General features: G+C 38.5%; 1 protein-coding gene and 1 pseudogene across 1 annotated transcript; both read right to left on the reverse strand.

Moving 5' to 3' along the window:
• Nucleotides 1-469: 469 nt before the first annotated feature.
• On the reverse strand, nucleotides 470-2,157 carry LOC102842282 (annotated as a pseudogene).
• An 11,138-nt stretch (nucleotides 2,158-13,295) lies between these two features.
• Nucleotides 13,296-14,297, reverse strand: CXCL10 (chemokine (C-X-C motif) ligand 10). The gene is made up of 3 exons (XM_006871604.1): nucleotides 14,237-14,297; nucleotides 13,613-13,739; nucleotides 13,296-13,389 (listed from the first exon to the last, which is right to left on the reverse strand). The coding sequence occupies exons 1-3, from the start codon at nucleotides 14,295-14,297 to the stop codon at nucleotides 13,296-13,298; spliced, it is 282 nt and encodes a 93-aa protein (XP_006871666.1).
• Nucleotides 14,298-25,893: the final 11,596 nt, after the last annotated feature.

Consider the following 25,893-nt stretch of genomic DNA (forward strand, 5'->3'; position numbering starts at 1 on the left):
CTGACCATTATTTTATTTACACATTTGAAAAAAAACAAAAAATGTTATGCTCAACCATGAAAAAGTCTATACTTGCTTGTATCACTGAGAATGTCGTCACTATCTATAAAAATATAATTTCAAATCTGGGATGTCACTTTCCATGAACACACTTTCTATAAGATAATGCTTTCCAACTCATTAATTTTTTAAGGTAAACTCAGGATGAATTTTCTTAATTAAATCAATATAATGATGCTACAACATTTGCTACAATGACTGCTCAATTATTTTCTCACCTACAAAGATTTGTGGTATGACTTACATATGAAAGCATTTACACACTCATTCTAAATACATGATTTACTTGAAATGAATGCATTAATTAAGGCCTCCTGCTTGTATATCCTGTCTGTGTGATCATCTGAAGTCTCCTGAGGATCCATTTTTATGAGAGTGCTGCTAACATTCACTTCATCATGTTGATTTCTCACTTGTGAGTTTTCCAGTGTATACGAAGTCCTGATTTCCAATAGAAAGATTTCCCACATTCAAAGTATTCCCAAGGTTTCTCTCCTGTATGGACTCTCTGGGGCTCACTAAGGGATGACTTCTGAGTAAAGACTTTCCCACATTCATTGCACTTAAAAGGTTTCTCGCCTGAATTGAGTTTTCTGGTGTAGCTGGAGTGATGCCCGCCTACGATAGGCTTTTTCACATTCATTGCACTCATATGGCTTTGCTGTTGAGTGAGTTTTCTGATGTATAGTAAGCTGTGATTTCCCAAAAAATGCTCCCTTATAGAAACTGCATTCATAGGGTTTCTCACCTGTGTGCGTTCTCCTGTGTATAACAAGGTATGATTTGCTGGTGAAAGCTTTTCCATATTCACTACATCCAAAGGGCTTCTCTCTCTCCTGCATGAGCTCTCGATGTGCAGTAAGCTGTGTCCTCCTACTAAAAGCTTTCCCACATTCACTGCATTGGTATGGATTATTTTCTATGTAAATTCCCTGATGTACATAAAGCTGTGTCTTCATACTGAAGGCTTTCCCACAATCACTGAATTGATACAGTTTGTCTCCTGTATGCATTCTGATATGTACAAGGAGGTATGACTTACTCTGAAAGGCTTTCCCACATTTGCTACATTTATGGGGTTTCACTCTGGTGTGAGTTCTCTGGTGTACAACAAACGGTGACTTCAAACTAAAAGCTTTCCCACATTCACTACATCCATAGTGTTTCACCCCTGTGTAACTTCTCTGGTGTAAAATAAGCTGTGACTTCCAACGTAGGCTTTCCCACTCATACTGAAGCCAAGGGCTTCCCTCTTGTATGAACTGTGACCTGAAAGAGAAGACTTTTCCACAGTCATTGCATGTGTAGGGTTTTTCTCCTATATGGACTCTCTGATGGCCATTAAGATTTGACTTAGAATGGAAGGCTCTTTCGCATTTAGTGCATTCATGAGGTCTCTCTCCTGTATGAATTCTGAGATGTACAATGAGCTGTGATCGCCAATGAAATCTTTCCCACATTCACTGCATACAGTTTTTTCCTGCTGTGTGAACTCTTTGATGCTTAAGAAAATAAGATTCTTCATATTCATGAAACTTATCTGGATTCTTTATATAGTTTATGGATGAACCTGAGTTTTGAGTCAAATTTTTTCCACACGTGGTATCCTTAGGAAGTCTTTGTCCTGAAGAAACAAGATTTGTACTCAACTGAATTTTTCCCAAATGTGCTGCAAGCATAACCTGTCTCAATACTCTGAAGTGCATCTTGGTTTTTCCAGTATCATTCCTCCCAGTGTCAGGTGTGGCAACAAAGGACAACAGAATGGAAAATTTCCTCAGAGGAGGACCAGGAACCATACTGCTCAATGGGCAAGGACACCATTTGAGAGAGCAGAGTCAGGGCTGAATAGTTCTGACTGGACAGTTTGCCATTTATCATCCATGGCCCTTCTCCTCGCTCCAACTGGAAGATTAAATCAGGTTTACTACCATGATATCCCACTGATACTAGGCTGTTGTAGTTTTACAATATCACATCCTGGTACAAGTACTTCTGAGCAGAATCCAGAAGCTGCTATTCTTCCCAAGTGAACTCCATAGATGTATCCTTGAATGACAATAACCCCCAAGAACAGGTCTGGAGCCTGGTGGCCATCTCCGCTCTCTGATTACTGTGCCCCATCTGAGGTGGATGGGTAGAGGCTGCACTGCTCCCTCCACGTCCCAGGTAGACCGTGAAGGTGCAGCAGGCCAGCACCTGGTATAACCGGGACACCTAAATCTCTTTTTTCAACTTCTCTCTTTGTTTTCTCCCTCTTTCCCATTGCAAAGTTAACTAAGGGAACTTCTATCTTGCATCTGTTCTGGCTCTAATTAGATATGAGTGTCCTGGGAAAATGTTGTATATTACGTAAACACCATGTTTGTCTCTATCACGAGTAAAAATAAGATTTTTTTTTTTTTTAATTTGGAAAGAAATGTCTCTTGGAGTGAAATTCAGAGAGTCTGGATTTTCTTAATAGCTACTGCTGCTACTAAAGCATAAAACTCATCTTCAAAACATTTTTATTTTTCTTGAAAGCCATATGTATTTTGAAAGCCCCCGCTTAAAACCTTAATTCTCTTCCCAAGTGGGTGCTCTCATAGTCTAGTAAAGGTTTTATCAGTAGGTGTTTTGAGTAGTGTAATGGGAGAAGTTCTTTTGTCCCTGTGCCTCACTGATGACTCAACAAAACTAACAAGCTCCTCTTTAATTCTAACTTGACTTTCTTCCAAGATTTAAGAACTAGTGAAGGTCTTCGAAAAATTGGCTTGCAGTTGCAGGGATCCTGGATTTCCAAAGAATTCTAGTGTAGCAAGTATCAGTAATTTAATCATGTAGTCAAGTATTTATTGAACAACTACTGTTTGTGTCTTCCTATTGTAGATATTGGGCATACAGTGGTAAATAGATAGCTGTTGTCCCTGCTCCCATGGAACTTGTACTTTGTCAAGACAGAAAACACACAGATAAATATATAATTATAAGTAGTGATAAGGGTTGTACACAGAATTAAAGGGAGTGGGAGGATAAAGAGATCAAGACTAATAGAAATGGTGCTTTTTCTTAGTAGAGTCACAAGGAAAGCTCTGGGTGAGAAATGACATTTGAGCAGAGATCTGAATGAAGTAAGGGAGTGAAGCTGTGTCCTTTTGCCGTAATCCACTCATATGCACTGAGAAACATCCACTGTGCTTATTAATAGCAAGACTAAGAGCAAAAGAAATAATAATATAAAGATGGTTCCCTGTTTCTAGAGTGGTTAAGTCTTGGGATGAAGATGACTGCTTATACTTTGTTCAAGTGGAAACATTAATGTGAAAAAAAAGAATTCTTGTGTAACAGATTAGCAGTTGTGCAAATGCCCAAATGGCAGATATAAGATTATCAACTTCCTACATATAGGAAGTGCATTCTGTGGGGATTTGTCAAATCTTTGTAATATACTGATGAATAAATAAAGTGGAAATTTTTAAAACTGTCAACAATCTGGGATTATTTAATTGAATAGTTTGTTGATTTTTATTTAAAGCCAGTATATAATGAGAGTAGAGCATATGAATCCATAGATTTAGAGAGGGAAATTTGGCTCCTGAGTAATATATTTGACACTACTGACTTTTTAATTAAATTAATGCACTGCACTTTTGATGTTTCAAAGTTACAAATGGGTACTTTTCTATAAGAGGAAAAAATGTAGGCCAAAACACGGAAGACTTGTTATGAAATCTTATTCTTTTTTTTCTCTTTCTCTTCTCCATTTTCTCTGAAAATAGCAAATACTTTCATAAATAAATATGCATTGTAACAAATATATTTGGAAAATTTGGTTTACAACGTTCTATGAGATGTTTATGTAAAATAAATAAAAATTGATAATAACTATTTTTTAAAAAAGAGAGAGAAGAATTACAGTCATTTTCCTTTCTTGTTCTCCCTTCATTATTGAAGGCCAGTGTTCTCAGGTCAGGTTACAACACTTAGATGATTGCACTATATATTTTTCCAGGAAAAGAGATTCTCTATTAGGGACTTATAGCATGACTATACTGCAAAAGCTATGTATTCACTGTTCAGTGGACACATCAGATAAATTTTATTTATATCAAATATGAGGGACTCTTTTCCAGAAAAAAAAACAAGAAACAAGAAAGCAAAAAAACTTCACTTCTCATCTAACATCCTATTTTAGTTATCTAGTTGTGGCGCTGTGGGTTAATGCATCAGAGTGCAAATTCGTTTGAACTGCAAGGTTGGTGGTTCAAGCTCACCAGCTGCTACTTGGAAACCCTATACAGGGTCGCTATGGGTTGGAATCAACTTGATGGCACATAACAACAAGTGCTCCTATAACAAAAATATATGTGGTTTTAGCAATCAGAACTCTATTTTCTCACAGTTTAAAAGACTAGAAGTCTGAATTCTGGGTCACAGGTCTCTGTTGGACCTGCAGGGAGATCCTTGTCTCTTTTCAACACCTGTGAGCTTACTGTCTCTTAATCTCTGTATGCCTTGGCATCAGTCTTTCCCTGAGTCTAGGAGTTCTCAGTGCAGGGAACCTGGGTCCCAAAGACATGCTCCCTCTTACCTCTTCTTTCTTGGTGCTAATAGGTCCGTCTGATCTCAGCTAGTTTGTTTATTCCGCCTTATATCTCAAAGGAGATTGACTCTAAATACAGTCTAATCCTGTAGATTTCATCCTTTAACATAACTGCCTCATATATGGCCTCATTAATATCATAAATTGAGGGGAGGATTTACGACATGTGATTTTCATTTAAAATGTACTCTGTCAAGTCAATTCTGACGCACAGCAACCATGTATAGAGTTTTTGAGGCTGTAAATCTTTATGGGAACAGAAAGCATTATCTTTCTCCTGTGGAGTGATTGGTGGATTTGAACTGTTGACCTTGCTGTTAGTAGCCCAATACTTAACCCACTGTGCCACCAGAGCTCCTTACAATACTTGGGATAATTAGGTCACAAACTGGAAGATAATCACATAATTCTGAGAATCATGGCCTAGTAAAAAAGTTGACATACAGTTTTGGGGAATACAATTCAATCAATAACACAGCGTGGTGTCTCTGTAGAATAAGCTCTGGCTATCAAACCACAGGTTGGCAATTTGAGCCCACAAGTCACTCTGTGGAGAAAGAGTAGGGTTTCTGCCCCACATGTATTTACAGCCTCAGAAACCCTTTACAAGGTCACTATGAGTTGGAACCGACTTGATGGCGCTTAATAAGTTTCTGGATGTGTTATTGATTCTTCACAATGTGTCTGTCAATTGCTGTACTGTGATAGGTTGTTTGTTGTTGTGATGCTGGACGCTATTTTAAATGCCAGTAGAGTCACCCAGGTTGACAAGTTCCAGTGGGGATTCCAGACTAAAACAAATTATATTGCCTTCCCCTTCACCCAAGATAATATGTGTCTAACCTCTGGTTGCATAATAGAATTTTGTATGACCAGATATTTACTCATGGCAAATATCTTTTTTTAAACAATATAAATGGTGACTATGCACATGGACCTTATTGGATGGGATACATAGGAATCAAATTGACTACATCTGTGGAAAGAGACAATGGAGAAGCTCAATATCATCAGTCAGAACAAGGACAGGCACCAACTGTAAAACAGACCATCAGTTGTTCTTATACAAGTTCAAGTTGAAGCTGAAATAAATTAAAACTAGTCTATGAGAGCTAGATATGACTTAAGTTTCACCTGAGTTTGGAAACCATCTCAAGAATAGGTTTGTTGCATCAAACACTAATGACTGAATACCAGACAAGTTGTGGTATGGCATTAAAGACATTAAGGGTGAAGAAAGTGAAAGATCATTTTAAGACAGGAAAGAAAGAAAAGACCAGAATAGATGTCAGAAAAGACTATGAAACTTCTTCTAGAATGTAGAGAAGCTAAAGCTAAAGAAAGAAATGAAGTAAAAGATCTAAACAGAAGATTTCCAAGGGTGGCTTGAGAAGACAAGAGTTAGGATCTAAATTTAGAAAACCAAGAAGGGTTGGCATTTCTAAGTGACACTTTAGTCGCTGTTCTAAGAAAAATTGACTGAAGTTAAACCATTTCAGTAGGTAGCTTGTTATCAAGAACCAACGGAAGGCACTGGTGAAAAACAAAGTTCCGGGAATTGACGGAATGCCAGTTGAGATGTTCCCACAAATGGACGCAGCACTGAAGGTGCATACTTGTGTATGCTAAGAAATGTGGAACACAGCTACCTGGTCACCCAGCTGGAAGAGATCCATATTCGTGCCCATTCCTAAGAAGAGTGACACAACAGAATGCAGAAACTATTGAACAGTATTAAAATCACACACAAGTAAAATTTTGCCAAAAATAATTAAAAAAAAAAAAAAAAAAGTTACAGCAGTACATTGATAGGAAACTGTCAGTAATTCAAACTATAGTCAGAAGCGGAGGTGGAATGAGAGATGTCAGATGAAGATGGATCTTGGCTGAAAGTAGAGAATACCAGAAAGATATTTATCTGTGTTTTATTGACTGCAAAAACTGTGTGGAACATAAATTAAAGATAACATTTTCAAGAGTGAGAATTCCAGTGCACTTAATTGTGCTTCCAAAAAATGGCACCAGCCATTCCTCCCACAGCCTCTCTACTCATTTGGGTTCAATAATCCATTGCAGTGACCACACAGAACTCAGACACCATACTCACAGTAATGAGTTTATAGGGAAGTCAGCAGGCTTTAATGCAGGATCGATCAGAAAATGCTCAGGGTACATTTCTTCTAGTCAGGACAACCTCTCCTCAGCCCTAACCTATAAGCAGGCCTCTTTCTGCCCAGACAGTGTTACAAAGCTATTTTGGGGTTCCTGATAAATACAGAGTATACCATGCTACTAGATACCTCAGTTTGTGTCTCTAGCTCTATGAGTCAGCAAATCTAGCTTCCCCAGTTAAGAGCCTGGCGGTAGTAGTATGTGCCATGGTGACCCTGTATAGGCTTTCCGAGGCTGTAAATCGGGAACAGAAATCCTCATCTTTCTCCTGTGGAATGATTAGTATTTTTGAACTGCTGACCTTGAGGTAGGCAGCCCAATTTGTAACCACTGTGCTCTGGTAGCGCAGTGGTTACGAATTGGGCTGTGAACCTCAAGGTCGGCAGTTTGAAACTACCAGCTGTTCCGCGGGAGAAAGATGAGGCTTTCTGCTCCTGTAAAGATTTGCAGCCTCGGAAACCCTGTGCAGGGTCACTGTGAATCACTATGAATTGGAATCGACTTCACGGTACTTAACAACATGCTATCAGAGCACCTTAATTAAGAGCCTAGAGGCATCCCATTCTGTAAGCCAGGCTCCTACCCAAAGTCATTTAACTTTATTGACTCCATGGGCTGGGAAGCCCACTGCTCTGACTCTTGGTTCTGCTGCTGCTGCTCCTTTGTCACTCCTCCATGGTCACAGCTTTCTGTCCCTGTGAGAATGTGTTCCTGGTTCTTCTTTGATGGTAGTGAGACTTCCCCCGCTGAGATGGTTCATTTCATAACCATGTTAGAGTTCCAAATTTTTAGAATCACAGTTAACTCTTAACAGTCATTCACAACTGAATCATAGTATCCTATCAGTATCTTCTCCCACTTTCTCTCACACAGATCCAGCAGGAAAAAAGTCATTTGATGGTACTAAAGCTAGAACTGGTATATTAAATAATTCACTATACCACCGTGCTCATAGTCCAGGAACTGTACATAGTCCAGGAACTGTATGAAGAAGAGTGGGGTATCAGGATGGGAGGAAGGCTCATTAACAACCTGTGATATGCAGATGACACAGCTTTGCTTGCTGAAAGTGAAGAGGACTTGTAGCACTTGATGAAGATCAAAGAATACAGCATTCAGTATGGATTAAAACTCAGTGTAAAGAAAACAAAAATCCTTACAACTGGACCGGTAAACAATATCATGATAAATGTAGAAAAGATTGAAGTTGTCAAGGATTTCATTTTACTTGAATCCATAGTCAGTGCTCACGGAAGCAGCAGTCAAGAAATCAAATGACTTATTGCATTGGGCACATTTGCTACTCAAGACCTCTTTAAAGTGTTAAAGACCGAAGATATCACTTTTGAGGACATCTAACCCAAGTCATGGTATTTTCAGTGGCTTCATACGCATGTGAAAACTGGACAATAAATAAGGAAGCCCAGAGAAAAATTGATGCATTTGAATTGTGGTGTTGACATAGCATATTTAAAGAACAAACAAATCTGTTTTGGAAGAAGTGCATTTAGAATGTTCCTTAGAAGCAAAGATGACCAGACTTTGTCTCAAATACTTTGAATATGTTATCAAGAGGGACCAGTCCTTGATAAAGGACATTGTAGTGTAGTGAGTTAATGTAATGCTTCTTCTAGTTATCATCTGTAACTCCTACCAAATAATGTTTCTGCCTTGCTGGGTCTGGGTAAGAGAAGGTGGGAGAAAATACTGATAGGATGACATGATTCAGCTATGGGTGTTAGCAGAGTTAATTATAATTGCAAAAATGTGAAACTCTAGTATGGGTATAAAATGAGCTGTCTCAGAAACAGGAGGGGCATCTCAACTACCAACAAAGACAAGCCAGGAGTGGAGTGAGTCCTTTGGACCCAGAGATCCCTGTGCATCTGACCTTCTTAACCCAGGGACAGAAAGCTGTGACACTAGAGGAGTGGCAGAGAAGCAGCAGCAGCAGAACAAAGAGCCAGAGCACGAGCTAGAGCAAGTAAAACTGACCTTGGACAGGAGGCTTGCTTGCAAACTGGGGTGCCTTCAGGCACTTAAGTGGGGGAGCTAGGTTTGCTAAACCAAGGACCTAAAGCTGAATGTCTTCAGGCTGAGGCTTATGGTGGAATAGTGTGTCCTGTGGGCATTCATCACAGCTGACTGGAAAATTTTCTGATGCTGTGTTGGAGTCCTGGTGTGGTGCTGTGGGTTTATTTGCCAGACTGCAAGGTCAGTGTGAGTCTCAATGTAGGCAGTTCAAACCCACCAGCTGCTTCTTGGAAACCTATACAGGGTTGTTTCGAGTTGGACTTGACGGCACATCACAAGAACAACATTGTAGACTGTTAACTTCTGTAATAAATCCCTTAACTGTATTGTCTTTGAGTTTTGCGTGGCCATTGCAATGGATTGTTGAACTCAAGTGAGGAGTGGAGAGGGTTGTGAGAGGATGGTTAGTGCCATCATTTATTTTTGCAGACATCATGCTTCGTAAAGTAGAGGGTCAGCAAAAAGAGGAAGACCCCATAAAGGTGGGTTGTCACAGTGACTGCAGCAATGAGCGCAAATGTAGCCATTGTGACAATGGCACAGGACCCGGCTCTGTTTCACTCTGTTGTGCATAGGTTGCTCTAATTGGTCAGAACCAATTCGATGGCACATACTAACAACAGCAATAACGGCAGAACTTGTCCACAGACCATTTGAACATAGCGAGGGGATACTTCATGGTATCAGAGAAGTTGTGTGTCAAGGTTTTATCCTTTCAAACTGTATACTGACCACATAATCTGAGAAACTGGACACTATGAAGAAGGCTGTGGCATCAGGATTGGAGGAAGAGTCATTTAGACCTTGCAGTCTACTCGCTGAAGGTGAAGAGGACTTGAAGCACTTATTAATGAAGATTAAGGACAACACATTTCAATGTGGGTTACACCTTAGCATAAAACAAAAATCCTCACAACTGGACTAATAAGCAACACCATGATGAGCAGGAAAAAGACAGAAGCTATCAGGGATTTCATTTTACTTGGATCCACAATCAACATCCATGGAAGCAGCATTCATTTTGTATTAGGCAAATCTGCTGCAAAAGATCTTTTAAACGTGTTAAAAAGTAAAGATACCAGTTTAAGGACTAAGGTGTACCTGACCCAAGCCAGGTATTTTCAATCGTCTCTATGCATGAGAAAGCTGGACATTGAATAAGGAAGACTAAAGAAGAATTGATGCATTTGAATTATTGTGTTGGTGAAAAATATTGAGTATACCATGGACTACTAGAAGAATGAGCAAATCTTTGTTGGCAGTACAACCAGAGCACTCGGTAGAAGCTAGGATGGTGTATGTCATAGGTACTTTGGCCATATTATCAGGAGAGATCAGTCCTTGGAGAAGGACAGCATGCTTGGTGTAAGTAGAAGATCAATAAAAATGAGGAAGACCCTCAATGAGTTGGATTGACACAGTGGTTGCAAAAATAAGTTTAAATATAGGAGTGATTGTGAGGATAGTGCAGGACCAGGCAGTGTTTTGATCTGTTGTACGTAGCGTTTCTACGAGTTGGAACCAACATAATGGCACCAAACTACAACAACAAATACCCTCTAGTTAGTGATTTACCCTCTTGTCCCATCCTGCTGCTGCGTGCCGTGGAGTTGGTTCTGACTCATAGCGACCACGTACAGGGTTTCCGAGGCTGTAAATCTTTACGGGAGCAGAACACCTCATTTTTCTCCCGCGGAACAGCTGGTAGTTTTGAACTGCTGACCTTCTGGTTTGTAGCCTGATTCGTAACCACTACGCTACCAGAGCATCCTGCTCCTAAATAAAAAATGTCTGTGTGTGTGTAAACCTTTTCTTGACTTTTTATACTTGTCATTTCATATAATATTTGTCCTTTTGTGACTAATTTCACTAGCCTAATGTCCCCAGGTTAGTTTTGTGTGTGTGTGTGTGCTAATTTGGTAGGTGTGAAACAGTGTTCACAGTGATTTGAATGAGCATTTCTCTGATTACTAATGAGACTAAACTTCTTTTCTTATGTTAGGGGCTTGTGCTTCTTTCTTCTGTGAAATGTCTATTCACTTCTCTTACCATTTTTCAACTCTTTTTCTGTCTTTTCCTTTTTTCTTCATGTTCTCATTGTTAGTTACCATCACGTTGATTCCTACTCACGGTGACAAACGTATGCAGAGTAGAACGGTTCCATAAGGTTTTCAAGACTGGTCTTTCTGAAGTCGATTGATAGGTATGCCTTCTGAACCACCAACCTTTGGACTGGTAGTTGAGTGCTTAATTATTTGTGTCAGCTAGGGACTCCTAGGAGGTTTGTATGTATTCTTGTTGTTATTCTGACTCATAGTGACCCTGTATAAAGTTCCCAAGGATCAGTTAGTGGGTTTGAACCACCAACCTTGTGGGTTAGGAGTCCAGTGCTGATCCTTCAGTGCCATACCAGGACTCCTTTATGTATTCTGTTGTTGTTAAGTGTTCTCAAGTTGGTGCCAAATTGTAGCTGCCCTGTATAGGATTTCCGAGGAGCAGTTGGTGAGTTTGAACCTCTGACCTGACGGTTCAAACCAACCTTGAGGTCAAATGCTTATCCTGTGGAGTGACATCAGGACTCCTTATGTATTCTAGATACTTGTTATGTTTTTAAGATATGTGCAGATATCTTCTTAGTGATTAATCGGACATGGAAAGTGAAAGAGAAAGAGGGGTATAAAATTACTTCCAAGTTTCTGGTCAGGGAACTGAGTGGGTGATAGTGCTTATTAACTAGAATAAAAAATAAAGAAAAAGAAACAGATTTGGGGGAGAGAGGATTAATTTAAGGTATTTAGGAGTTAGAATCTCATATGGAATTTCTAGGTAGATTCGCTGTTATACCACATGAGTTCCTATATGATACGCATTTCAGAAAACTTCAGTTGGAAGGTCTGTGGTAGTTCTCAAACTCATTTGCCCTCTACCCATCCCAACTTTTCCTCTAAGCCATGGATTCTTCAATCTAAGTTTCTTATGAAATAAATGCCCCAGTCAAATCACCAGAAAGACACTTCATCTTAGTTACAATTATTTTATTACAGTTTTTGTTTCTCGATAGGTAATTTTTTTATTCTCAGGTGAGCATATCATTTTAATTTTGAAACTTATACATAATTTCTCCCATTCATTCCTTTGTAGCACTTAAAAATACAAGTTAATCTGTAAACACTAAAAAAAATGAGATACATATACATCTAAAAATAGCTTTGTATAGTCTTTCATTAAATAATATTTACACATATATTTTCAAACAATTCTAACTTCTTATATACATTTAGAATTTTGTGTATACAACCAATGAAACAGTATGGGCTCCTTGAGAGGCAGGTAATGGGTGCCCATGGAGTTCAGATCTTTCATAAAGAAGCAGAATATGTTATGGTTATGATTGAATATCTTTTTGCGTTTGAGGTTCTGAGAACTCTAATAAAGCAGACACTAAAAGATAACCCTTAGAAGACGGCAAAGGTAAGAAGTTTCAGTATCAGGGCTAGGACTTGGTACATTCACTAAAAACGTAGCACCTCTGCATAGCTTATAGTATACTGCCAGAGCAGAGTTATTACTATAACAGCTCAGGAGGATGAACTAGACATCTTCCTAAAGTAGTAGTTGTTGTTAAGTGCTGTCCAGTCAAATTCTAACTTATAGTGACCCTTTGCAGGGTTTTTGAGGCTGTAAATCTTTACAGGAGCAGAAAGCCTCATCTTTCTCCTGCAGAGCAGTTGGTGGTCTCAAACTGCCAACATTTTGGTTAGCAGTCCAGTGCTTATCCTACAAGCCTCAACACTCCCTTCCTGCAGTAGTAGCAGGTAATTTGTTGATTATGGTTTGTCATCTTTCAGAGAACTCTAAACCAGGAACAGTTGGGTCTTGACTTAAACCCTAGATAGAGAAGTGATGGCCGAGGAAGCCTTTCTCTGGTCCAGCCTTGTCAACAGTGCAGTGATTATGTTTTCCTCTTGTTCTGAGGAGACCTTTTAGAACAAAAAGATGAGAAAGGGGGTGTTATAAAAAGTAGGATACTGTCAATTCTGGCTTCAAGCTGAGTTGTACTTTGGAACATACTGAATTCATATAGAAAACAAAAGATCCCAGGTGAAGGTTTTCTGTTGTTACACAATCATCATGGATTATAGGAACTGCTTTTCTTTTCTTTTTTTTTTCTAAATCCATAAAAATATTGGGGAAAATATGGGAGCTTTTCTTGAATGTTATATCTCTTGTGTCAATGCTGAAGTGACCTATTGACATTTCTAGGCAGGTAATCAGAGCAACTTCTCATACTTATCACGTAAGATGGCACCTCAGCATAGAAGCTGATGGAGGTGGAGCTGGAGGAGGGTATGATGGTAACACATTGAAACCAAGGATCCCATATCAAAACCCAGTGCAAATATTTCTGACTTCCCAAGACTGAAGTTCTTTCGAAGCAACAGCAAACCTACCTTTTCTTGCTGATGGCTTCCAGTATTTTCTTGACATTCTCAGACTCTGGATTGAGACATCGTTTCTCCTTCGTTTTTTTCATTGTGGCACTATAGAAACAAATCAGAGTGAAAAATATTTAAAACAAGATTGTGCCAATAAAATACATGGAATATATAGTTCTAAAGTCGGAAATCTGCATCCAGTCATTTCCTTTGTGCTATACAAAAGTCTTAGAATCATCACATACTCTTCACTCATCTGTTGTGATCATCACATACTAAATACATGATTACAACCAAAGAAGTGATCATCAGATGAGATTTTACTCACATGATTTCAACATTTGGGCAAGCGAAACCTGCTGGAATCATTTCAAGTTTTTCTAAGGACCTTGGATTCACAGGTTGATTGTACACGTCAATGCAGGAACAACGGGTAATTTTAGAGAGAATTACTCCTGTGGGAAAAAAGATAGGTACAGCAGGGTAGGTTAGTGCAGGGTTTTAGGTATTTAATTTAGTTATAGGTAGTTAGCAGAATCTATATCTCTATGTCACTTAATCAGAGAAAGAATGTATCCCAGTATAACACAGCTCTGAATAATTCATCAGTTGATTATATGGAAGGATATAATTATAACATTTCTATTTTAAAGTCATATCCTTGAGCATAGTTCACATGGTTATTAACTAGGATCTCACTCACTGTCTCATCGTTCCCTCACATTTTGTCTCTCTACCCTTCCCTTATGCTTTGCCTTCTTTCTTCCTTCTTTATTTTTATTCTACCTGCTTCTCTGACTTCAACTATTCAGACCAGAGGGAATCTCTGCTTATTTACCTCTCACTGACAGGCAGACTGTGAAACCTGAAAATACACTATTTCTGTATTTATAGAACTTATACCCAGTTTGATTTCTGACTTTACAAAATAAATATATTTAGTGTTTCTTACCTTGAGTCCCATACAGAGTCAGAAAGATAAGGCAGAAAATAAGACTGGCACGTAGGACCATGGTGATGAGACTGGAGGTTTCCTTCGCCGTAAGCTCAGAATGTGTGTAAGCAGCTGTGGAGTGTCTCAGAAAACGTGGGCTAGGATTCAGTATTTATTTGCAAAGACAGTTTCCCTCCCTAACTCTGATTGGATAATATTGCAGTTAACTCAGCAAAACCTTCTGTCCGGTCTTTGGGGAAGTCCCACTTTGCAGGATTAAAAGTGTTTTATTTATTTATGGTGGCTTCCTAATTTATGGAATTTCCCTTCACTCCTCTTTTTGTTTCAGTGAGAATAAGTTAGGTTTCACTTTCCAAAATATGAACTGTTTCTTGAAAACCAGATCTTTATTATTATATGTACAAATGATTTTTTTTTTTTAAGTGGAACTTTGATTCTCATCTTTCACTCCCTGCAAAATGAAAATGTCAATTTAATCCTAAAGTCAGAGTCCTAAATAAAATTTGTAAATGTCTGTGCCTTAACACTGTGCTTTGAATCTATTTTAATTTACAGCAATCAGGCATGAATAAGGCTATCTTACATTTATTTATTGTATGGTTTCAGAGATATCATACTTTCTCATTTGATTCCCATGATAACTCTGTGAAGAAGTTAGGAAAGTGCTTACTATTTTTATCTTAAAGATGGAAGAATGATCTCAGATGTTAGAGCATGGTTTTAGGTCACAAAAAAGTTGTCACTTATTTATTCTCACTCTGATGCCTTTCAACATTTATTGTAAACTTTCATAATTACTTTCAGAGTAAGTACTTTCTTATGAACATCCTTAGTGACTGATTATCTAGTACTGCTACCCACCATCCGTCAGTTTGTCGTACTGTGGTGGCTTGTGTGCTGCTGTGATTCTGGAAGCTATTCCAACGGTATTTTAAATAACAGCAGGGTCATTCATGGTGGAAAGGTTTTAGCTGAGCTTCCAGACTAAGGCACACTAGGAAGGAAAGATGGACTACTTCCAAATATTTACTCACTAAAATCCTTATGAATAGCAGTAGAACACTGTCAGTACCAGAATATTGAAACATGATGAAGAGCCTCAGAATATTGTCAGATATAGTTAGTGCCAAGAGATGAGCCCCTCAGCTTGGAAGGCTCTCAAAATACGACTGGGGTAGAGCCGCCTCCTCAAACTAAAGTTGACCATGATAATGCAAATGGAGTAAAGCCTTTGTGACCTTCATTTGCTGATGGGGCACAGCTCAAAATGAAGAGAAACAGCTGTAAACATTCATTAATAATTAGAACATGGAATGTACAAGGTACAAATCTAGGAAAATTGTCAAAAATAAATAGAATGCATAAATGTGGATATCCTGGGTATTAGTGAGCTGGAATGGACAATATTAGCCATTTTGAATCTGACATTCACATAGTATACTATGCCAGGAATGACAGATTGAAGAGGAAAGACATCCATTCATCATCAAAAAGAACATTTTAGGATCTGTCTTGAAGTACAACACTGTCTGTGATCGGATAATATCCGTATCTCCTATAAGGAAAACTGGAGTCCTGGCATGGCACCATGGGTTAATGCGCTGGACTGAAAAATCTGTTTGATCTGCAAGATTGGTGGTTCAAACTCACCAGCTGCTCCTTGGAAACCCTATATAGGGTCGCTATATGGGTTGGAACTGACTTGATGGCATTAACAACAACAGCATAAGGAACACCAGTTAATACAACTATTATTCAAATTTACACACCAGCCACTAAAGCCAGTGATGATGAAATTGAAGAATTCTACCAACTTCTTCAGTCTTCTGAAATTGATCAAACATGCAATAAAGATGTATTGATAATTACTAGTGATTGGAATGCAAAGGTTGGAAACAAAGAGGAAGGTTCAGCAGTTGAAAAATATGTCTTGGTGATCTAGAAACGAGTTTAGAGATCGCATGATAGTATTTTGTAAGACTAATGACTTCTTCATTGCACCTAACTTTTTAAAGCAACATAAAAGATAAGACTATACACATGGACCTCACCAGATGGAATACACAGAAGTCAAATTGAATACATCTGTGTAAAGAGACAGTGGGAAACCACCACTTGTTGTTAGGTGCCATCAAGTCAGCACTGACTCATAGCAACCCTATACACAACAGAATGAAACATTGCCTGGTCCCCCGCCTACCCTACAATCGTTTCTAAGCCTGAGCCCATTGCTGCTGCCACTGTGCTAATCCATTTCATTGGGGTCTTCCTCTATTTCCCCCACCTTCCACATTACTAAGCACAATCGTCTTCTCCAGGGACTGGTCTCACCTGATAATATGTCCGAAGTATGAGAGATGAAGTCTGGCCATCCTGGCATCTAAGGAGCATTCTGGCTGTACTTCTTCCAATAAAGATTGGTTCATTCGTTTGGTAGTCCATGATACTTTTAATATTCTGCTCCAACGTCATAACTCAAATACATCAATTCTTCTACAGTCTTCCTTATTCACTATCCAAATTTCATATGCATATGAGGTTATTGAAAATAACATGGCCTGGATCAGGTGCACATTAGTCCTCAAACTGATATCTTTGCTCCTAAACACTTTAAAGAGATCTTGTGCAGCAGACTTGCCTAATGCAATACATTGTTTGATTCCAATGCAATACATTGACTGCTGCTTCCATGAGTGTTGATGCTTGATCTGAGTTAAATGAAGTCTTTGATAATGTCAATCTTTTATTAACTTATCTTTGTTATTTATTGACCCAGTGGTGAGGATTTTTGTTTTCTTTACATTGAGGTGCAACTATACTGAAGGCTGTGGTCTTTGATCATCATCAGCAAGTATTTTAAGTCCTCTTTGCTTTTAGCAAGCAAGGTTATATCATCTGCATATCACAGATTGTTAATAAGTCTTGCCCGAATCCTGATACCATGTTCTTCTTCATATAATCTGGCTTCTCAAATTATTTGTTCAGCATACTGAGTGAATAAAAATGGTAAAAGACTACAAACTTAGTGCACACCTTTCCTAATTTTAAGTCATTTGGTGTTTCCTTATTTGGTTTATCTTGGAATGTTTTGATTACACCATCATATTTGATTGATAGCTTTGCTGGATAAAGGATTCTTGGTTAACAGTTTTTTTTTTTTCTTTCAGGGTTTTATATATGTCTTCCCATTGCCTTCTTGCTTGCATGGTTTCTGTTGAGAGATCTGAGCTTAATCTGACTTGCTTGCCTTAGTATGTAACACTTCTCTTTTCTTAGCTGCTTTCAGGATTCTTTCCTTATCTTTGATTTTGGAGAGCTTGATTATGATATGTCTTGGTGATTTTCTTCTGGGGTCTATCCTTCGTGGGTTTGTTGAGCTTCTTGAATGTTTATCTTTTCACTTTTCAGGATGTTAGAGAAATCTTCTTCCAGCAGTTCTTCAACTATTTTCTCTGTGGATTTGTGTGATTCTTCCTGTTCTGGAATGCATATAATTCTTAAGTTATTCCTCTTCATCTGTTCCCCCCACTCCCCTCTTGGTCCTCCTGTTTGGTCTCGCCCAAGTTGTCGGCTCCAGGCCACCGAACCCAGCAGAATAAAAAATATGCGATTTCTTACTTTCACTACAAGTTCCATTAGCTATAAGCCTTCAAACTTTTTAAATATTCCTACCTATATGATTCAGAGTTTTGGAGCTTTGCCCTGAACCTTCTTCACCTGGTATTCTGTGGTATTGCTGCTGGCTAACATCACTGCATCTCTACCCTATCCGCCATCAAGCCCTGCCTCTGTTTCCTTGTTCTGTTCGAACACCTGTCTGTGTATAGGCTCCTCATGAGCACAATTAAGTGTTCCAGAATACTCATTCTCTGCAATGTTGTTCACAGTTTGTCATGATCCATACAATGAAAGCCTTTGCGTAGTCAATAGCACAGGTAAACATGTTTCTGGTATTCTCTGCTTTCAGCCAAGATCCATCTTACATCAACAATGATATCCCTCATTTCACATCTCTTCTGAATCCAGCTTGAACCTCTAGAAGTTCCCTGCCAATGTATGGTTGCAGCCATTTAAAAAATTATCTTTAGCATGATTTTACTTGCATGTGATATTAATGATATTGTTTGGTGATTTCTGTATTCTCTTGGGTCACCTTTCTTTGGGATGGGCACAAATACGTATTTCTTCCAGTAAGTTGGTAAGGTAGTTGACTTTCAAATTTCTTGGCATAGATGAGTGAGTGCTTCCAGTGCCACACCAGTTTGTTGAAGTATTTCAATTTGTATTCTTTGCCAATGCCTTCAATGCACTTTGGACTTCTTTCTTCAGAAACATTGCCTCTTGATCATATGCTACCTCTTGAAATGGTTGAACATCAACCATTTCTTTTTGGTACAGTGACTGTATATTCCTTACATTGTCTTTTGATGCTTTCTGCATCATTCAGTATTTTGCCCATAGAATCCTTCAATATTTCAAGTCAAGGCTTGAATTTTTCCCTCAGTTCTTTCAACTTGAGAAATGTTGTATATGTTCTTCCCTTTTGGTTTTCTAACTTCATTATAATATTTGACTTTATCTTGAGCTGACTTTTGAAACTTTCTGCCCCCTGTTTTTGATAGCCAATGTCTACATTTCTTGTCCTGGTATGGCTCTGTGTGTTAATGCGCTGGCCTGCAAAGCCAATTTGAACCACGAGGTCAGTGGCTTAGGCTCACCGGCCGCTTCTCAGAAACCTTATACAGGGTCACTATGGGTTAGAACCATCTTGATGGAACTTAAACAACAACAACAATCAACCCAATACAATGAGTAAACAGGATTGTTTCTTGATATGAAGAGTCTATCCATTCCAGTTGGAATTTTGAGTAACTGTATTCATAAGCAAAAGTCTAGTTCATCAAATTGTAGCAATTTGTACTTGTTCACAGTATCAAACATCCTTTTTGTCCTCAGGTCAAGTTCTGGTCAACTAGCCATCCAAGCTAGGTCAAATGGGTGCTAGCTACAAGTTTTGGAGTTCACAAACACCTCCCTGAACTTCAGACCAGCTGGCCCCTTCACTGTCAATACTAGCCCCAAGAGGCTAGGTTTGTAGTGCCCATGGGCTCAGGAGTTCACACATCTTCCTAAACTTCAGGCCAGCCAGCCAGTCCTTCCTCTTCTTTCTCTCATCTGAAGGTCAATGGGTGCCAATGGAACATGGTCAAACTCAGCCCATGTGTTCATTGCTGCATTTCCCCCACTTCCACTCTCAAGTAGACCCAGGTGGTCATCAGCAAGCATACTAAACTGTTCGTGGTTTCTCTTTAAGTTTCAGTAGTAGAAAGGGGTTTTCCCTGATGGACTGACTTTTCTTGCCTTGATACCTCCAACACAAACTACTTGCTTGAAATTCAAACAGTGAAACAGACTGCTTTTTTTTTTTTCCTGTAGGCCTTTCTTTCAATAAGAATCTTCTGTTCTCCCTGCAGTTCTGGATTGGTCTGTGTAATTACTTTTTGTAGGGCACCAAGCTAATCTCAGGATACTTGGAGGGATAAGATCTAATGCCTCTCCTTGATGGACTTGCATTCTAATTGAGAAGACTCCCAAATATGAAACAATTGTTGTTAAGTGCCATCAAGTTGGTTTCAATTTACAACGACTCTGTTTCCAAGGGTTTCCAAGGAGCAGCTGCTGGGTTTGAATTTCCAACCTGTGGTTTGCAGTCCAGTGCTTATCCTACAGCACCACTCCAGGAGTCTGATAAATGTCAAAATAAAACTGTATAACTAGTGTCAAATGAGTGGTATAGACAATAAATAGTATGGGGATTCATAAGAGTTTGCTCATTAAGACCACAGTTGCTTAGAGTCTTGAGAAAAATACGTTATGCCTAACATCGCTGGGCCTTGAAGTGTGCATTGTACTGAGACAAGGGGCCAGGAGGGGAAAGCATAGGCAAGTATGTAGAGGGAGGCCAGCCAACCATTTAGGTAAGATTGATGGAGACTCATGGGGGTGGCAATGCCTTGTTTATGATTCCAGAGGATCTGGTGTCAGTTTTACAGGTTCAGAAAGGTTCAGAAATGCTTTCTTATCATCATCCATTGTGAGCTTCTTCTCAGGGATTTAATCCTGCTAACCAAAGCTACAAAGGATCCCTGGTACCATAGTGGGTTACATTGGGATACAAACTGCAAGGTCAGCAGTTGGAATCTATCAGCCACTCCACAGGAAAAAAATGGAGCTTTTTGCTCCTGTAAAGACGTACAGTCTCAGAAACCCTATACAGCGTTGCTATGAGTCGAAACCAACTCCAGGGCACACAGCCACCACCAAAGACACCAAATCTACAAGCGACTAAGAAATCAAAATGACATTTTACTGTCCTATTATTCACTGGAATGATTGGGTCCGATAGCCAAGTTATGCCTTTCCCAGCATCAGAGTAACTGGAAAGCTGAATTAGTTATCAGAATGTTGCCTGGTAAGCATAGAATGAAAACAAAGGGCCCTTCTCTTGTTTGTTTGAATAGGGGTCTACTTGGACAAGAAGCCTTATAAATGTGATCTTTGTAGAAAAAATTTCAGAAACAAATCAAACTTTGAGAGACTTTAGCAAGCACTGTTGTTTCATCCATGACCAATGTTGCATAGATCATTTGAATAAAAATCTAAGTGATAAGTTCTTTTGAATTCATATTTCCCTCAATTTTCCCAAGGCTTTTGACCTGTTTGCTTTTTTAATGACCCAAGGGAGTCCTGGTGTGGCGCTGTGGGTTAATGCGTCCGACTGCAAAGCCATTTGAACTGCAAGATTGGTGGTTCAAGCTCCCAACTGCTCCTCGGAAACCCTATACAGGGTCTCTATGGGTCGGAATCGACTCGACGGCACTTAACAACAATAAGTCTAGTTTTGAAAGAAAACAACAGTTAAGAAGATACTCTGTTTAGTTTCAGTTTCAAGTCCTGTGGTTTAACTTTAAGCTTCTTGGCATCAGGCCAAGAAAAAAAAAAAAAAAAAAAAAGTCTTCCCTGAGAGATTTGTGAATCCAGACCCAGAAAGTAAAATGCTTTCCGAGAAACGAGTATGTTTAGAAGAAATTTCCTAAAAAGCGAACAGGAGGACCACAGCCGTTTCTGTATCCTGGAAATCCCCCTCAGCTGGTATAGCACACTCCTTGAAAGGTATGGGAGAGGAGAATAGAGCTGACTTTTCCATGGTTTGGGCTCTGAGTCCTCACTAGATTTCCATAGCTAACAGAGTTTAGCATATTACATACTTTTATGTACCTGTGTGTCTCATTATTCACAGCCAGCTTGAGCAGAGGGCAAAGGCTGAGGCCAAAGCATGGGATGTAGGCCCTACGGTCACCATACTATGGAGGGCTGGGAATAGCTTCTGCCTGGATGCAATATAGATTGTGAAGTGTTTTGTTTTCCTCACACTTGATGATGTGAAGAGCTAGGCTAGGAACCTAGAGAAACACAGTTCTTTCTCTCACTGTCCCTGTGATTTTGTGCAAATTTGGTCTGCCTGTGATTCATTTTTCTTATTTTCAAATGTAAATGTAACACTTAACCCATCCACCTTCCAGGGAATTTTAAAGATGGCAGGATATCAAAAGGTGTTTAGCAAGGATTTTTTCACTAGTTAACTTTTCCAAAGTTTGAAACTTTGGCCAAATTTCAGCTTATTTAATGCCGTTTTCTTTCTGGATTATGGATTTGCCTGGTGGTTGGATATATCTGTTAGTCTACAGAATTCATAAGCCTTAAGCATGACTCTTCTGGTAGAATGGAGGGTTGGAATCATGCAGTATCTATTCACAGATAAGGGCTTATTTCAGAAACCTAGCTTACTCACAGATAAATAAAAATACATAGTGCATTTATGAAACAAGACAAGAATACCCCCTTTACCACATTTCTTCACTGCACTGCAGATCCAATGAACATTAAAAGGAAAATAGAAAGCCATAAGGATGGGAAGAGAATAGAAATATGTAAGTGATAACATTATCTGCATAGAAAACCCAAAGAACTTACTAAGTTTTAGAAATTATAGTTTATCATTTCATTGGGTAGAAGATTAATATCCAATTGTATTTTTATACCAGAAACAAACATTTAAAAATGTTATTTAAAGAGAAATAATTTATAGTAGAAACAAAATCTATAAAATAGGAATAAAACTAACAGACAGCATTTAAGGTTGTTTGCAGGAAATGAAGAATCTTTTAAAAATTATGCTGAGATTATATAAAGCATGATTACCCACTTGAAAAAGTTTAGAAAAATTAAAGTTATATAATAATCTGTTAAGTGCTGTCAAGTCAGTTCTGACTCATAGCGACCTTCTTTAGAAGGAGTGGCTAGTGGATTTAAGCCATCAACCATGTGGTTAGTAGTCCAGTGCTTATCCTACAGCACTATACCAGGATTCCATATTTTGTTTATTTTTGTATATATAAATGGTAAATTGGAAAATTAAAGTAGTCAAAAATGAAATGGAACACAAAGATCTATATCCTAGGCATTAGTGAGCTGGTTTTTGAATCAAACAATCCTATGATTTACTTTGCTGGGAACAACTAAATGAATTGGAATGGTGTCATATTCATCATCAAAAAGAGCATTTCAAGGTCTATCTTGAAGTACAATGCTACCTATATTAGGATAACATCCATATGCCTACAAGGAAGAGCTGATAATAACACTGTTACGCAAATTCATGTACCAACCACTAAAGCCAATGAAAATTAAATTGAAGAATTCCACCAACATCATCAGTCTGAAATTAATCAAGTGTAGAATCAGATGCATTCATAATTACTGGTGACTGGAATTGAAAAAGAGGAAGGATTGGTAGTTGAAAAATATGGCCTTAGTTATTGAAACATTGCTGGAGATCACATTTACAAAACAAGACAAGAATACCCTCTGTACCACTTAGAAGTTTACAAGACCAATGACTTAACTCTTTGCAGATACCTTTTCAGCAACATAAATGGTAATTATATACCTGTACTTCACCAGCTGGAACAAACAGGAATCAACTTGACTACATTTTTAGAAAGAAATGATGGAGAAGTTGAACATCATCAGCCAAAACAAGGCCAGGGGTCGACTGTGGAGCATACTACCAATTGCTCACATGCAAGTTCAGGCTGAAGCTAAAGAAAATTAAAACAAGTCCATGAAAGCCAAAATATGACCTTGAACATACCCCACCTGACTCTAGAGACCATCTCAAGAACAGATTTGATGCATTAGACATCAGTGACTGAAGACCAGAAGAATTGTGGGATGGCATCACAAACACCATACACGAAGAAAGCAAAAGAGCATTAAAAAGACAGAAAAGAAAGAAAATACCAAAATGGATGTCAGAAGAGACTGTAAAACTTGCACTTGAGCACAGAGAAGGTAGAGCAACTGGAAGAAATGGTCAAATAAAAGAGCTGAGCAGAAATTCTCAAAGGGTACCTCAAGAAGACAAAGTAAAGTATTATATTGAAATCTGCCTAGACCTGTAGTTAGAAAATCTAAAGGTTTTCTAACATGCTCAGCATTTCTCAAACTGAAGGAACTGAAGAAAAAATTCAATCCTCGACTTGTGATATTGAAATATTCAATGGGCAAAATATTCAATGATGCAGGAACCTTCAAAAAAAAATTGAAGGAATATACAGAGTCACTATATAAAAAAGGATTGGTTGATTCTCCACTATATGAAGAGGTAGCGAATGATCAAGAACCAATGGTATTGAATGAAGAAGTCCAAGCTGCACTGAAAGAACTGACAGAAAACAAGGGTCCAGAAACAGATGAAATACCAACAAACTGATGCAATGCTAAAGACATTCACTTGTCCATGCTAAGAAATTTGGAAGTCAGCTACCTGGCCATTCAGTTGTAAGAGATCCATTTTGTGCCATTCCAGAGAAAAGTGTTCCAAAAGAATACAGAAATTGTTGAACAATATCATTAATAACAAACACATGCAAGTAAAATCTTGCTGAAGATAATAATGGTTGCAGCAGTACATTGACAGCAAACTGCCAGTAATTCAAGCCAGATTCAAAAGAGGATGTGGAATGCTGGATATCATAGCTAATGTCAGGTGATTCTTGGTTGAAAGCAGAGAATACCAGAAAGATGTTTGGTGTTGTTAAGTGTTGTTAGATTGGTTCCAACCCATAGCGACCCTGTATTGGGTTTTCAAGGAGCGACTGGTGAGCTTGAACCGTGATGACCTTGTGGTTCAAACAACTTTGCAGTCCAGCGCCTGAACCTACCACACCACACCAGGACTCCAGAAAGATGTTTACTTGTACATTATTGATTATGCAAAGGCTTTTGACTGTGTGAATTATAATGAATTATAGATAACATTGCCAAGAATGGGTATTCCAGAATACTTATCTGTGCTCATGAAGAACCTATACATAGACCAAGAGACAGTTGTTCGCACAGAACAAGGAAATACTGAATAGTGTAAAATCAGGAAAGGTGTGTGCTAGGGTTATAGCCTTTCACCATACTTATTCAATTTGCATGCTGAGCAGATAATTGGAGAAATTGAATTATATGAACAAGAATGTTTCATCAAGTTTGGAGGAAGACTCATTACCAACCTGTGATATACAAATGACACAACATTGCTTGTTGGAAATGAAGAGCACTTAAAATACTGATGAATATTAAAGATTGTAGCTCAATGTAAATAAACCAAAAATCCTCACAACTGGACCAGTAAATAACATCATGATAAGGAAATAAAGACTGAAGTTGTTAAAGTCTTCATTACACTTGGGCCCACAATCAACAATCATGGAAGCAGCAATCAAGAAATCAAACAATGTGTTGCATTAAGCAAATCTGCTACAAAATACCTCTTTAATGTGTTAAAGAGCAGAGATATCAGTTTGAGGATTAAATAAGTGACCCACACCATGATATTATCAGTTGCCTCATATGCATGTTGGAGAATGAATGGGATTGACTGCACTAGTATCTATACATGTGAATTATGGTGTTGGAGAAGAATATCGAAAGTACCATGAACTGCCAGAAGAACAAACACATCTGTCTTGAAAGAAGCCCATTCAAGAATGCTCCATAGTACAAAAATCAGTTGGATTCTACTACACCAAAAACGACAGGGTTGAAAAGGACATTAGGAAAGCAATACCATTTACAATAGCCACCCAAAGAATGAAATAACTAGGAATAAATGTAACCAGACTTTATACAAAGAAAACTACAAAACACTACTACAAGAAACCAAAAGAGACCAACAAAAATGGAAGAATGGACCATGGTCCTGGATAGGAAGACTTAGCATTGTGAAACTGTCAATACTGTCCAAAGCAATTTACACATAAAATGCAATCTCAATCCAGATTTTAACGACATTCTTCAAAGACATGGAAAAAACAATTACAGACTTTATATGGAAAGGAAAGAGACCCAGGATAAGCAAAGCACTACTTAAGAAGAATAAGGTTAGAGGCCTCTCACTCCCCGCTTCAAAATTTACTACACAGCTACCGTGGTCAAAACAGCTTGGTATTGGTACAATGAAAGATACAAAGATCAATGGGAACAGAATCGAGAATCCAGAAATTAACCCATCTACATACAGCCAACTGATTTTGACAAAA

The sequence above is a fragment of the Chrysochloris asiatica genome, unplaced genomic scaffold, assembly GCF_000296735.1.
Source record: "Chrysochloris asiatica unplaced genomic scaffold, ChrAsi1.0 scaffold00169, whole genome shotgun sequence".
Lineage (NCBI taxonomy): Eukaryota > Metazoa > Chordata > Mammalia > Afrosoricida > Chrysochloridae > Chrysochloris > Chrysochloris asiatica.

Bases quoted from the DNA above. Each gene is read 5' to 3' on its own strand.
- CXCL10 (XM_006871604.1), bottom strand. From the start codon at position 14,297: ATGGTCCTACGTGCCAGTCTTATTTTCTGCCTTATCTTTCTGACTCTG. The intron at 13,740-14,236 runs GTAAGAAACACT...TTTTTCCCACAG, and splicing joins GACTCTGTATGGGACTCAAG to GAGTAATTCTCTCTAAAATT. The intron at 13,390-13,612 runs GTGAGTAAAATC...TTGTTTCTATAG, and splicing joins TGCCCAAATGTTGAAATCAT to TGCCACAATGAAAAAAACGA.